The 12608-nt window shown below is 39.8% G+C and overlaps 2 protein-coding genes across 2 annotated transcripts in view; one reads left to right on the top strand and one right to left on the bottom strand.

Annotated features, from left to right (window-relative positions):
- Positions 1-10687, top strand: part of LOC106869899 (uncharacterized) — a 25345-nt gene extending 14658 nt beyond the window's left edge. The window contains exons 4-10 of the mRNA XM_014915827.2: positions 115-234; positions 904-1073; positions 2133-2247; positions 3454-3684; positions 5358-5855; positions 7661-8159; positions 9996-10687. Coding sequence (XP_014771313.1) covers positions 115-234; positions 904-1073; positions 2133-2247; positions 3454-3684; positions 5358-5855; positions 7661-8159; positions 9996-10663 — 2301 coding nt within the window. The 3' untranslated portion in view covers positions 10664-10687. The remainder of the gene's footprint in view (positions 1-114; positions 235-903; positions 1074-2132; positions 2248-3453; positions 3685-5357; positions 5856-7660; positions 8160-9995) is intronic.
- A 1264-nt stretch (positions 10688-11951) lies between these two features.
- The window catches only part of LOC106869902 (ubiquitin carboxyl-terminal hydrolase calypso), a 32450-nt gene continuing 31793 nt past the window's right edge, over positions 11952-12608 (bottom strand). The window contains exon 13 of the mRNA XM_052973833.1: positions 11952-12608. This exon is cut by the window's right edge and continues 16 nt beyond it. Within this exon, the coding sequence (XP_052829793.1) occupies positions 12420-12608 (189 nt within the window). The 3' untranslated portion in view covers positions 11952-12419.

Genomic DNA, 12608 nt, shown 5'->3' on the forward strand with positions numbered 1-12608 from the left:
ATATATATATATATATATATATATATATATATATATATATATACACACACACATATAATATATCTAAAGTTCTTTAATCACTGGTGTATTATTCTTTGCTGACCACCCCAACAGGTATTTCAGAAGATCCACCCCATCTATTACACATCAACTGCCCTCTATGTAATCACCTGTCATTCACCAAAGCCCAACTGTAAATCTGTGGTCGACTTTATCAATACAGTCCAATGTAAGGTAGGTAATGCTTTCATTGTACCTTAATTACACTTTATTTAGTTTCATTCTGCTCTCATTATATCTTAATTATTCTTTAACCCTTTAGCATTCAGATTAACCCTTTTGATACCAACCCGGCTGAAACTGGCTCTGGCTCTGTAGTAGAAATGTCCTGTTTCCATAAGTTTTGAATTAAAATCTTCCACCAAACCTTAGTCACAATCTATGTTCCTAACACTAGCTTAATGATAACTAAGTCATTTTACTAAATTCTTTGTTATATTTAAAGTAAATGAAAGAAACACAGAGCATCTCAAAATAAATAAAGTAACGAAAGGGTTAAAAGTCTTCGTTAACTTTCCACATTTCAATGTCATGTAGTTAGAGTTTTTGCTCTCTGTATTTAAACCTATTGTTACCAACCCGGTCATTGCCAGAACCACCTGACTGGCACTTGTGCCGGTGGCACATAAAAGCACCCACTACACTCTTGGAGTGGTTGGCATTAGGAAGGGCATCCAGCTGTAGAAACTTTGCCAGATCAGATTGAAGCCTTGTGCAGCTTACTGGCTTTCCAGACTTCAGTCAAACCATCCAACCCATGCCAGCATGGAAAACGGACGTTAAACGATGATGATGATAATTTCATGAAATAATTTGTTTTCAAAAAAATTTTGTTAATTTCAGAATCCCGGCAGCAGTATATTAATTGTAATGATTGTAAGTGATATAAATGGGGAGGTGAAAGGGACTCGAACCTGCGTCCCTGACCAATACTTCCAATTCCTCATGAACAGCATAATAGACAATGAGAAAAACCAACTGGACAGTCTGCAAGAGGAGATGGAACAAATTAGGTGAGACCTCTTCTACTTAGACACTGATCATTGGTCAGTTTAAGTAAGATAGCCACTGGTGGCCATCATTGGTCAGTTTTGGGTAAAATTTAGTGACTGGTCATTGTTGGTCCATTAATTAAAATAAATTATCTGTGTTGGTGTTCATAAAAAGCCCCCACAACATTCTAGAAAGTGGTTGGTGTTAAGAAAGGGCTTCCAACAGTAGAAAGCATGCCAAAACAGACAATTGGAGCCTGGTGCCGCTCTCTGGTTTGCCAACTTCTGTTGAACTGTACAATCCATGCCAGCATGGAAAATGGATGTTAATTGATGATGATGATGATGATGATGATGATGATGATAATGATATGGATGTTGGAATAAATCAAAATCCCAGATAGTCAAAGCAGGAAGTTCAATTGGTTATGACTAATTTCATAAACTGATCAATCACATATATTAAAGACAGAACGCCTGGCATTCTATTTATTTCCTTCTCTGATCAAGTTCAGGATTGAAATCTTGAATATAATCAGAGAAGGAAACAAGTGGAATACCAGACTTTCATATTAAGGGCCAGTTACCTATCTATGTTTGTTACCTACAATCATAGAAGGGACAGTTATCTACTCATGTTTATTAAAGGGTCACTTACCTACCTATGATTGCTAAAGGATCAGTTTCCTATCTGTGCTTGTGAAAGAGTCAGTTACTTACCTGTGATTACAAACATATGAGATAACAGTCCCTGCATTATTAACCCTTTTGTTACCAACCCAGCCGAAACCACCTCTGGCTCTGTAGTACAAATATCTTGTCTTCATAAATTTTGAATTAAAATCTTCCACCAAACCTTAGTCACAATTTATGTTCCTAACACTAGTTTCATGATAACTAAGTTATTTTACTAAATTCTTTGTTATATTTAAAATTAATTCAAAGAAACAGAGCATATCAACAGAAATATAGTAACAAAAGGGTTAAGGTGTTCCAAAGGACCAGTTAGTAAGCTACATTTGTTTACTCTTTCATATTTTATGAAATCCCTTTTAACTTTACCAATTTCATGTTCCTTAGGTCCCTTGATGCAAACGAAGAAGCCACAGAGAAGATTAAGTTGTTAACCCAACTGCTACACACTCGGCCCAAGTTGCCGAAACAAGTCCATGTACTCAATTTTTCAACAAACCAGGTTTGTATAACTTTACTGTTTAGGCAAGGGTGTGGGTGTTTAACAAGTCTGCTTCTCTCATCCATAGTTTTGTGCTCAGCTCTGATGTAAAGTCAGATTAAGTAATGCCTTGTGAGTGATATTTGCACAGCACTCAAAAGTACCTTGGATCGTAGGGCGACATGCTGTGCTTGAGGAGACCTATTGAGTCAAGTACATCAAAACCAAAATCAAATGGAAATTGTTGTTGTGATTCCCGTGCCAGTGGCATGTAAAAAGCACCATCCAAACGTGGCTGATGCCGGCGCTGCCTTGATTGGCTTCTGTGCTGGTGGCAAGTAAAAAGCAGCCACTACATTCTCGGAGTGGTTGGTGTTAGGGAGGGCATCCAGCTGTAGAAACATTGCCAGATCAGATTGGAGCCTGGTGTGGCTTCCTGGCTCACCAGGCCCATTCCAAGCCGTCCAACCCATGCCAGCATGGAAAGCGGACATTAAATGATGACGATGATGATGATAATGCATACATGTTTACAAGTATGTATGCATGCGTGTATGTATGTATGTAATTATGTAAACATGCATGTGTGTATGTATGTAGGTAGGTATGTCTGCATCTATGTATGTGTCCGTGTATATGTGTTTGAGTGTGTGTGTGTGCATGTATAGACGACGAGATGCATAGGGAGAGTGAAAAGAGGGAGGGAAGAGGGACAAAGAGTGATAGGTAGAGAAATAGAGAGAGAGAGAGTAGGATGGGGGAGAGGGAAATAGGTGGCTGATAACGATGACGATGATGATAATGATAATCCTTTCTACTAGAGGCACAAGGCCTGAAATTTGTGGGGAGGGGCATGAGTCAATTACATTGACCCCAGTGTTCAACTGGTACTTAATTTATCGACCCTAAAAAGATAAACGGGAAAGTCGACCTTAGTGGAATTTGAACTCAGAACGTAGCAATGGGCGAAATACTGCTAACCATTTCGTCCAGCTTGCTAACGATTCTGCCAGTTCATCCCCTTAATGATGATAATGACGACGATGATGATGATTATGCTGATGATGATAAAGTTGATAGGGACGATGATGATGATGGTGATGAAAATAATACACTTCTTCCTCTTTTGAAGGATTAAACTTATATTTTACATTTACCATAATAACATTCCAACCAATGATTCCTTCTCTTTCCTCTTCTCCCCCACCCTCCTCCGCATCTGTGCAGGGTTCTGACATCATACAGTCAGCTCTACTCCGTAACTGTATTGACCAAATGTGTGATGCCAAGTGGGAGCATCAAGAGGAGCTGGACATTATAAGAGACAAGATTTTTGAGTTGAAGGAATCAGGAACCGTTTTAGCAACATGGTCCTCTCTTCAAGAGTATTTCTTCACGAAGACACAAACTACACACCAAAAACTCTTTGAAAAACTGATGTCATTCCTCCACAAAATGGTAAGTCGTTTAGGTTTGGTTATTTTGTTGTGGAATAACTGTGAGATTATAGTTGTTGTAGTTGTTCTGATTAACAGCTGTGGAAAAAAGGTGAGAAAATGGGAAGGCTGGCTGGAGAACAGGCAGGGCCCGTGGAGTTATTTGCAAAGCTGCCTATTTCAGTCAGTCTGGGATGAGCATTGGTAACCTACATGACCTGTCTTGACTCATGAACTGAAGATTCCCAGTCAGCTGTGAGTCATTGCAGCTTTTCCCTTCATGGACTCCAACGAGACATTGAAAGAGAGAACTTCTTGCCATGTTCAGCATGCTTCATGTGCACTTGAGGACCACCTCAAAGCATTGGTCCCGTCTAGGGACTGTATGCACATATCTGGATTGAAAGGGTTGGCCTTGTCTGTTCTGATTCAGGTTACCGGAGCACTGGATAGAATGCTTCATGGTAATTGTGTGACTCTCTGTGCTCTGAGTTCAAATCCTGCCTAAGTCAAATTATTTTTCATTGTTGCAAGGTTGACAAAAAAATGACTGATCTAGGGTGGTAGATTGAGGGATTGTGAAAAGGTTGCATGGCACGTAAAAAGCACCATTCAAGCATGGTTGATGCCAGTACCGCCTGACTGGCCCTTGTGCCAGTGGCATGTAAAAAGCACCCACTACACTCTTGGAGTGGTTGGCGTTAGGAAGGGCATCCAGCTGTAGAAACTTTGCCAGATCAGATTGTTACTCTTCTTCCAACTTAGTCAAGGGTTCAAATCTTGCATGTACATTCTGTTTTTTGTCAAGGCACTACTTTTTTACTCTTTTACTTGTTTCAGTCATTTGGCTGCGGCCATGCTGGAGCACTGCCTTTAGTCGAGCAAATCGACCCCAGGACTTATTCTTTGTAAGCCTAGTACTTATTCTATCAGTCTCTTTTGTTGAACCGCTAAGTTACGGGGACATAAACACACCAGTATCGGTTGTCAAGTGATAGTGGGGGGGGGGGACAAACATAAACACACAAACATATACACACACATACATACATATATACATATATACGACAGACTTCTTTCAGTTTCCGTCTACCAAATCCACTCACAAGGCTTTGGTCAGCCTGAAGCTATGGTTGAAGACACTTGCCTAAGGTGCCACGCAGTGGGACTGAACCCGGAACCATGTGGTTGGTAAGCAAGCTACTTACCACATAGCCACTCCATGGTCAAATTGATCTAACAGGTTATGCTTAAACAGCTCTTAGTTAACAACTGCAAGGAAAACGTATATTCTCCTTGATGTTATTCATCTTCAGTGACGAGGCATGGCACAGTGGTTAGGGCATTCAGTCTATGGTCATAAGGTCATGAGTTCGATTCCCAGCAGTGCATTATGTCCTTGAGCAAGACACTTTATTTCACATTGCTCCAGTCCACTCAGCTGGCAAAAACGAGTATTACCTGTAATTCAAAGGGGCCAGCCTTGTTACATTCCATGTCATGCTGAATCTTCCTAAGAACTACATTAAGGGTATGCCTGACTGTGGAGCGCTCAGCCACTTGCTCGTTAATTTCACAAGCCGGCTGTTCTGTTGATTGGATCAACTGGAACACTCGTCGTCATAACCGACGAAGAGCCAGTTGATCTTTAAGTCCAGATGTTGAACAATTGTAATTTCTTAATTCTTTCTTCAGGGAGGTAGTCTTGACCTACAGAAATGTGGATGGAACCAAATCGACCTTGATAATCATTTCATCTGTGTGAATCCCATTGTATTCACAAAACTTCTATGTCGATTCCACATTGCAGAAGAAACCCAAGAATTTCGGTTAACATCCACTCACTTCTGGCCAGACAAACAAAATAAACCAAGTGTGGAGAGTTTGGTTCATGTCTTAGAAACAGTCCAAGTCCGTGGAATTATTCCTGAAACGTTGTTCCCAGTTTTGTGGCAAGAGTTCCCGACGTTAGATGAAAGTCAGGTGAAGCTTCTACTTCAAGTGTTTATCAGCCTGGGTATGTTGCTTCCGCTTCATTCCAGTGTACATGGTTCATCTTTAACAACATTATCGCTACCCACATATCCAACACTTTCACCCAAGAAATATTATTATGCATCGGTCATTGATTGCTTCAATGACCTTCGACCTCAGCTCAACTGGACTCCAAAACCATACCCAGGAGATTTACAGGTAAGAAGACTACACACACATCATCATCATCATCATCATTTAACATTCTTGTTCTCCGCTGGCAAGGGTTGGATGATTTGACAGGATCCGACAAACCAGAGAACACCACTGAGTTCCAATGTCTTCTTTAAAATGGTTTCTACAGCCAGGTGCAATTTGATGCAGTTCTGTGGCTTGTTGGATCTTGTTAAACAATCCAACCCATACCAACATGGAACAAGGATGTTAAATGATGATGATGATGATATATAAGAAAATATATATAGATGTAAAAGAAAAAATATAAAGCAAAACCTAACTACTTTTAACATTCTCTTCTTTCTAAACCAAATCATGTTAAATTAATAAAACCTAGTCATTCCCAACATTTTTGATTATCTCCCTTATACTGGAAAAAATCCCTGATTACCTTCCCCTGCCGGGAACTCCATATTTCACAACATAGCGAAGACATGACATGGTATAGGTAAAGAAATTTGAGAAACTCGTAAAGAAAATTACGAAACTGGTTATTTCTCCAAAAACAATGTTACTATATGCAAAATTTTCCAGTATTTTTCTAACATAACAATTTAAATATATTCTTTAACCATATAGCACAAGCCTTCTGTAATTTTTTCACTCTATTTTGTCTTTTAAACATCCAACCACGTGCTTTCACATACCAACTCTCTCACCTATTCAAATTAAAATACACACACACACACACACATAAATATAGTAAAGTTTCCATAAAACTTCTATTCCTGTATTGGTCTACCATGTTGACTTCCCAAACTCTGTACAAAAGGTGTGGTTAACTGACCTTGCTCCTCCAAATAGATTTTATTCCTGTGTCTGTTGTATGACATATTGTCTCCTCTCCTCAGTCTGTTTATGGTACGGAGTTACATCTCCCTCAGGTCTTTATCCTGTGTTCTCATTTATTAAAAATTAATGATTTAGTCTAGAGGAAGGGGTTGTGATAAAGAGAGATGAATGGGGTTGATTTTCATCTTAAACAAACTGCAAAGAAAACAAGGACTGGAGGGGTACTTCACTTCGGTAAGAAAGGGCTGAGTGTAGGGAGTAGGGGAACATAATATGAAAGATGGGAGGAGAGATGAGTGAGGTGGGTGGGATTGGGTGGAGAAGGTACACAATCAACAAACTACAAAGAACAGAGGCCATTGTAGTAGCAGTAGAAAGACAAAGTGAGGAATCAGTGTAACTGTGGGTTTCAGAAGTGGACTCCATGGCAATCATTCTTTTTTTGTTTTATTTGTTTCAGTCATTTGACTGCGGCCATGCTGGAGCACCGCATTCAGTCGAACAAATCGACCCTAGGACACTTATTCTTTGTAAGCCTAGTACTTATTCTATCAGTCTCTCTTTGTCGAACCGCTAAGTTACAGGGACGTAAACACACCAGCATCGGTTGTCAAGCGATGTTGGGGGCACAAACACAGACATACAAACGCACATATATATATATATATATATGCATATATACGATGGGCTTCTTTCAGCCTCCATCTACCAAATCCACTCACAAGGCTTTCGTTGGCCCGAGGCTATAGTAGAAGACCCTAACCTTAACTTGCCCAAGGTACCATGCAGTGAGACTGAACCCATAACCATGTGATTGGTATGCAAATTACTAACCACACAGCCACTCCTGTTTTATTTCTGTATCCGTTTAGCTTTCTAGCCACTTTCTCATGTTTCTATCTCTATTGACCAATGTCCTTCCAGTGGCCTTGTTCTTATATCTTACTGACCAGAAATTTACTATTGACCTTCAATGGATCCAATTTCCTTTCCAGATCAGCTGCTGGTTCCGTTTCATCTTGGGTGATCCCCCAGAGGGTCTGATGCAGCGACTGCTGTGTTGCTGTCACCAAGCCATACACAAACAGGCAACTTACCAACACTTATGGAAACATGGAGTGTTGATACGTGCTGGGGAAGTGATGCTTTGCATAGAATACACATCAGGAAACATCAAACGCTTCCATATAACTGGTCGCATCAATACAGACTTCCAAGGAAGCGAAGCAACGGCTATACAGATGACGTGGCTTAAAATGGCTCCCCTCATTCTGGCGGCCATTTCCATGCTCAGTTCTTTCCATGGTTTAATGTATAGTACCTACCTGGTGCCATTAGGTAAATATTTCTATGAACCCATTGAGACGGCCACTGATTCCACTCACCAACATGTCTTCTCAACTGGAAGCTGTCTAAAAGCATGGACTCACAAAAAGCCTTTGATTATTGAAAGAGAAAGAATTCTAAAAGTCGATCATCTTTTTCCATTTGAAGGTAAGTTTTGGTTCATTCCAATCCTGTCCAAATGTTCTTTAACCCCAGGCTAACCTGGATCCAGCAGATCTATGATCAAAGACATTCCATTTCATTCTTGGACTGTCATGTTTTTTTATTTTTTAATCTTTTACTTGTTTTAGTCATTAGACTGTGACCATGTTGGGGCACCATCTTGAAGAATTTCCATTTGAATGATTGAACTGCATTTTTTTTTAAAACCTGGTACTTATTCTGTCAGTTTTCTTTGCTGAACCACTAAGTCATTGGGATGTAAACACATCAAAATTTCCACTTCTTTCTTTTTTTTTTATTTTTATTTTTCTAAAATTTTCGTTGCGTTTTGCAACTTTTTCAATAGAAGACCAATGGAAGAAGCAGCACTGTTAGATCTCAGAATGTCAGATATTGTGGAAGAGATAAGATCATACTGTATGGTAATAGATCTCTCCCACCCAAACTAGTCTGGGAAAAGGAAGTGAAGTTGACACTGGAGTTGACTTAATTGACTAACCATTTGAGACTAAATTTGTGATCTTGTATCTATGTCAGAAACAAATATAATTCTGGATTCCAGCAGGGGCATTCATGCATCTACTCTACAACAAAACACCTATATCTGTCCCCTCAATACCTTAAATCTCTCAACTTGCACAAAACCACAATCCCACAACACTACCCTCCACTCCCAGTTGAAGGGCTTTTGTCTTGCAAGATACTTGGTGACCCTGTCAGTGCTGGGGCCGCATAAAAAGCACCCTGTACACTCTGTGAAGTGGTCAGCGTTAGGAAGGGCATCTGATCATAGAAACCAGCCCAAAACAGACAGTGGAGCCAGGGACAGCTCTTGGCCTTGTCATCCACTGCCAAACCATCTAACCCATACCAACATGGAAATCGGATGTTTAATGATGATGATGATGATGATGATGACTTCAATCCTGTTCAGGACAACTTTGCCTTTCCTCACAATGGATTTGATGAAGTATCAGTCAAGTACCAGAGCCCTTGGCATTAACATTTTCCCCCCAAACTGCAGGCTTTGTGGTGGTGCTGGTGGGGCAATGTAATTAACAATCACCTTCTCACTAATAATTACTGGTCTTACACCAGAATTTAAAGCAATTATCATAATAGTTAATGCAATAATAAGAACATGGAAGACAAGATTAAAAAAGAGTTAAAAGTTGTAAATTGTTGTATTAATATAATTCCTCCTCTCCCTCCTCCTCCTCATCATCATCGTCATCATCACCACCACCACCACCACCACCACTACCACCACCATCATTATTTAACATCCATCTTTCAAGCTGGCATGGATTGGACGGTTTGGAAGGACTCAATGAGCCAGAGGATTGTACTGGGTGCCAATGTCTGCTTTGGCATGGTTTCTATGGCTGGATGCCCTTCCTAATGCCAACCACTTTACAGAGTGTACTGGGTGCTTGTTATGGGGCACCAGCCCTTGTGATGTCATCGAATAACTCACAAAACAAAGAAAAAAGACCTTCAACTGGGTAGGGTTACAGTTTTGAGGAAGGTGGCTTTATGTCAGGAGTTGAGAGGATAAAGTATGATGGAGGGATAGACACATGAAGTCTTCTATACAGAAGATAGATGGCTACCCTGTATTATATAAGGGTGGGTGGGAACAACTTGAAAGAAGCCAATGATAGTGGTGACGAGGTGTCAAAATGTAATTCAACTCCAAAATACATATTAGTGTATTGTTAGTGGAAATATAGAAATATTTACCGATTTCTTGTGATTCTCAGATTGATGTAGTTCCAATTCAATATTGAACTTTGCTTTCTTTTTCTTTGTTGTTTCTAGTACAAAAATCTGTTGGTTCCATCTCTGTTATGATGGAATTCATCCTCTCCAAGAAGGAAGAAATCTGCTCCCAGAGTGAAGAAAGTCCATTGATTGTTGATAACTACTCAGCAGCAAGATGTTCCACTCAGATGGCAGTTCCAAAGACCAAAAAGAAAGCGATGCTCCAAATAAAATGGAAATTAGATGAAGAAAATAAAATTGTCCAAAAAACGAACAACAACATGGCAGGTGAAGGTTTGTCTGTAAAAGACAATGGTAAGAATTCCTGTATAGGGTCTGATACTTCAAAGGGAACACTTCAGAACCTGAATGAGACTGAAACTGGGGTTTCGAATGAAAATGAAATTGATGGAAGAATAATGAATGGTCGAGTGATGAGTGAGGAGAATGAGAAGTCTATAACTGTGAGGATTGCTTCTAGTTTTGTGGCGAGCATAATGGTAATGGCTCTAGCACAGCACCTTGTGGAAGAATCTTCAGTGTCTGTGGGAAATATTGCTAAAATCACAGCTACAACTGCAACTGCAGTTCAGGCTGGTGACATTGATGCAGCCGTGAATGCAGTGTTTGATGTTGTGAATAAAGTTAACGACATGCTTGAGGTAAAACCTTCTAGCCCCAAAAATGAGGCCCCCCGCAAAAGTAAGTTTTGTATCTTAATGTAAAAAAACCCCCCAGAAAATAAATGAACTCACAAACACATTTGTTTTTAATCTTTTCATCAGGGGAGAAGTTAGTGTCTATGACCTGTAACAGGGAACTCTAAGACTAGTGGAGGGGAGGGGAGGTGGATGGAATCCATAAACCATAGATCAAATACTAGCTGCAGATTAGACTCTACTTATGGCACCAAAAGTATTGTGGCAAAACGACAGGAGATATGGCTTAATTCTTATGATACCAAATGCATTTGGACATACGATAGTTTAACATAATAACAAAGAGAGATATATATATATATATATATATATCATTGCTATTACATTAAACTGTCGTATGTCCAAATTTGGGCAAATGTGTTTTTTGAATTTCTACTTTTGGTTGCGATAGCTGATTCTTTTGGTCAAACTATCGTATCGCCAGCTGCTTCAGATGCCAAGAAATCAAAAATTGTTGAAGTGTAGAACAGTTTTTGCTATGGAATGGTGAAACTATTTTTCGTTTTCTGAATAAGCAACGTTTTGAACTTACGACACTTCTGCATAATAGCAATGATATATATATATCATCATCATCATCATCATAATATATATATATATATATATATATATATATATATATATACAGGGTGTCCACAAAGTCTGGGTACATGGAGTAAATAAAATCATAACATAAACAATTAAATATAAGAAATAATAATTTCTTAAAATATGTGTTAATCTCCTTGTACCCAGACTTTGTGGACACCCTGTATATATATGAATGTGTATATTGATTTGTTCATGTGCATGCATGTGTAAGTGCTGAGACATGTCCGTTACATGCATTGGTATATGTTTGACTGTCCATATATGGTATATACACGACAATCATAATCTTGGGCCTAACTGGGTGTCATTGTTTTTGAAATACCTCGATTTGAATGAATCCTACGAACACTTGATTTTATCACCATCATCTTTTAACATCTGTTGTCCATGCTGGTATGGGTTGGACGGTTTGACCAGAGGTAGCAAGCTGGAGAGCTGCACCAGGCTCCAGTCTGATTTGACATCCAGTCGTAGAAACCAAACTAAAGGAGACAAGAACTTAGTGCAGCCCTCCAGCCTTGCCACGTCTGGTCAAACCGTCCAACCCATACCAGCATGGACAATGGATGTTAAAGGATGATGATGATGACGATGATGACGATGATGATGATAAACTCCAATGACCCCAACATTCCTCTTAACAAATACACACACACACACACATATGTTTTGTTATAAATAAATAAATAAACAATAAATCAAATACAAGTAGAAAAATTTAATTTTCAGTTTTGAAATTCCATGATATTGAGGACAACAACAACAACAACAAAAACATGCAGATAAATAAGAGCATGGAAGCGGTGGTGGATATGGCGGTGGCAATGTTTGTTACTGACGATAATGATGAGGATGATGATGATGATAGTGATGGTGGTGGTGGTTCTTGTAGTGATGATGGTGATGGTCTTTCTCATAGTGGTGGTGGTGATGCTGCTGCTTATTATGATGATGATGGTGATGAAGGCGGTGGTAGTGGTGGTGGTGGTGGTGGTGGTAGTTCTTGTAGTGATGATGCTGATGATGCTTAATGTTCATGTCCAGATGACAACCAAACACACTGACATCATTGTTGGTCATAACTGCAGGATGCTCCACCACTCCACTACTGACCACCACCACCAACAAAACATGAAACTTTCCCTTGTGCAGCCGATACAGTACAATCTCCTCATCTCCTACGTTTGGTCCGAGCACGTTTGCGTCGGTCAGGTCCACTGCTCGGCAGCTTACTAAGCCGGCCAACACTCACACCTTGTCTCTTACTGGTCAACATGTGTTGCTCCACCAGTTCGGCCAGATGACCCTCTTGGGCCAGGAAGGACAAGAAAGTACAGATGAACTGGTCATAGCTGTGTGT

Source organism: Octopus bimaculoides, chromosome 1, assembly GCF_001194135.2.
Source record: "Octopus bimaculoides isolate UCB-OBI-ISO-001 chromosome 1, ASM119413v2, whole genome shotgun sequence".
NCBI lineage: Eukaryota > Metazoa > Mollusca > Cephalopoda > Octopoda > Octopodidae > Octopus > Octopus bimaculoides.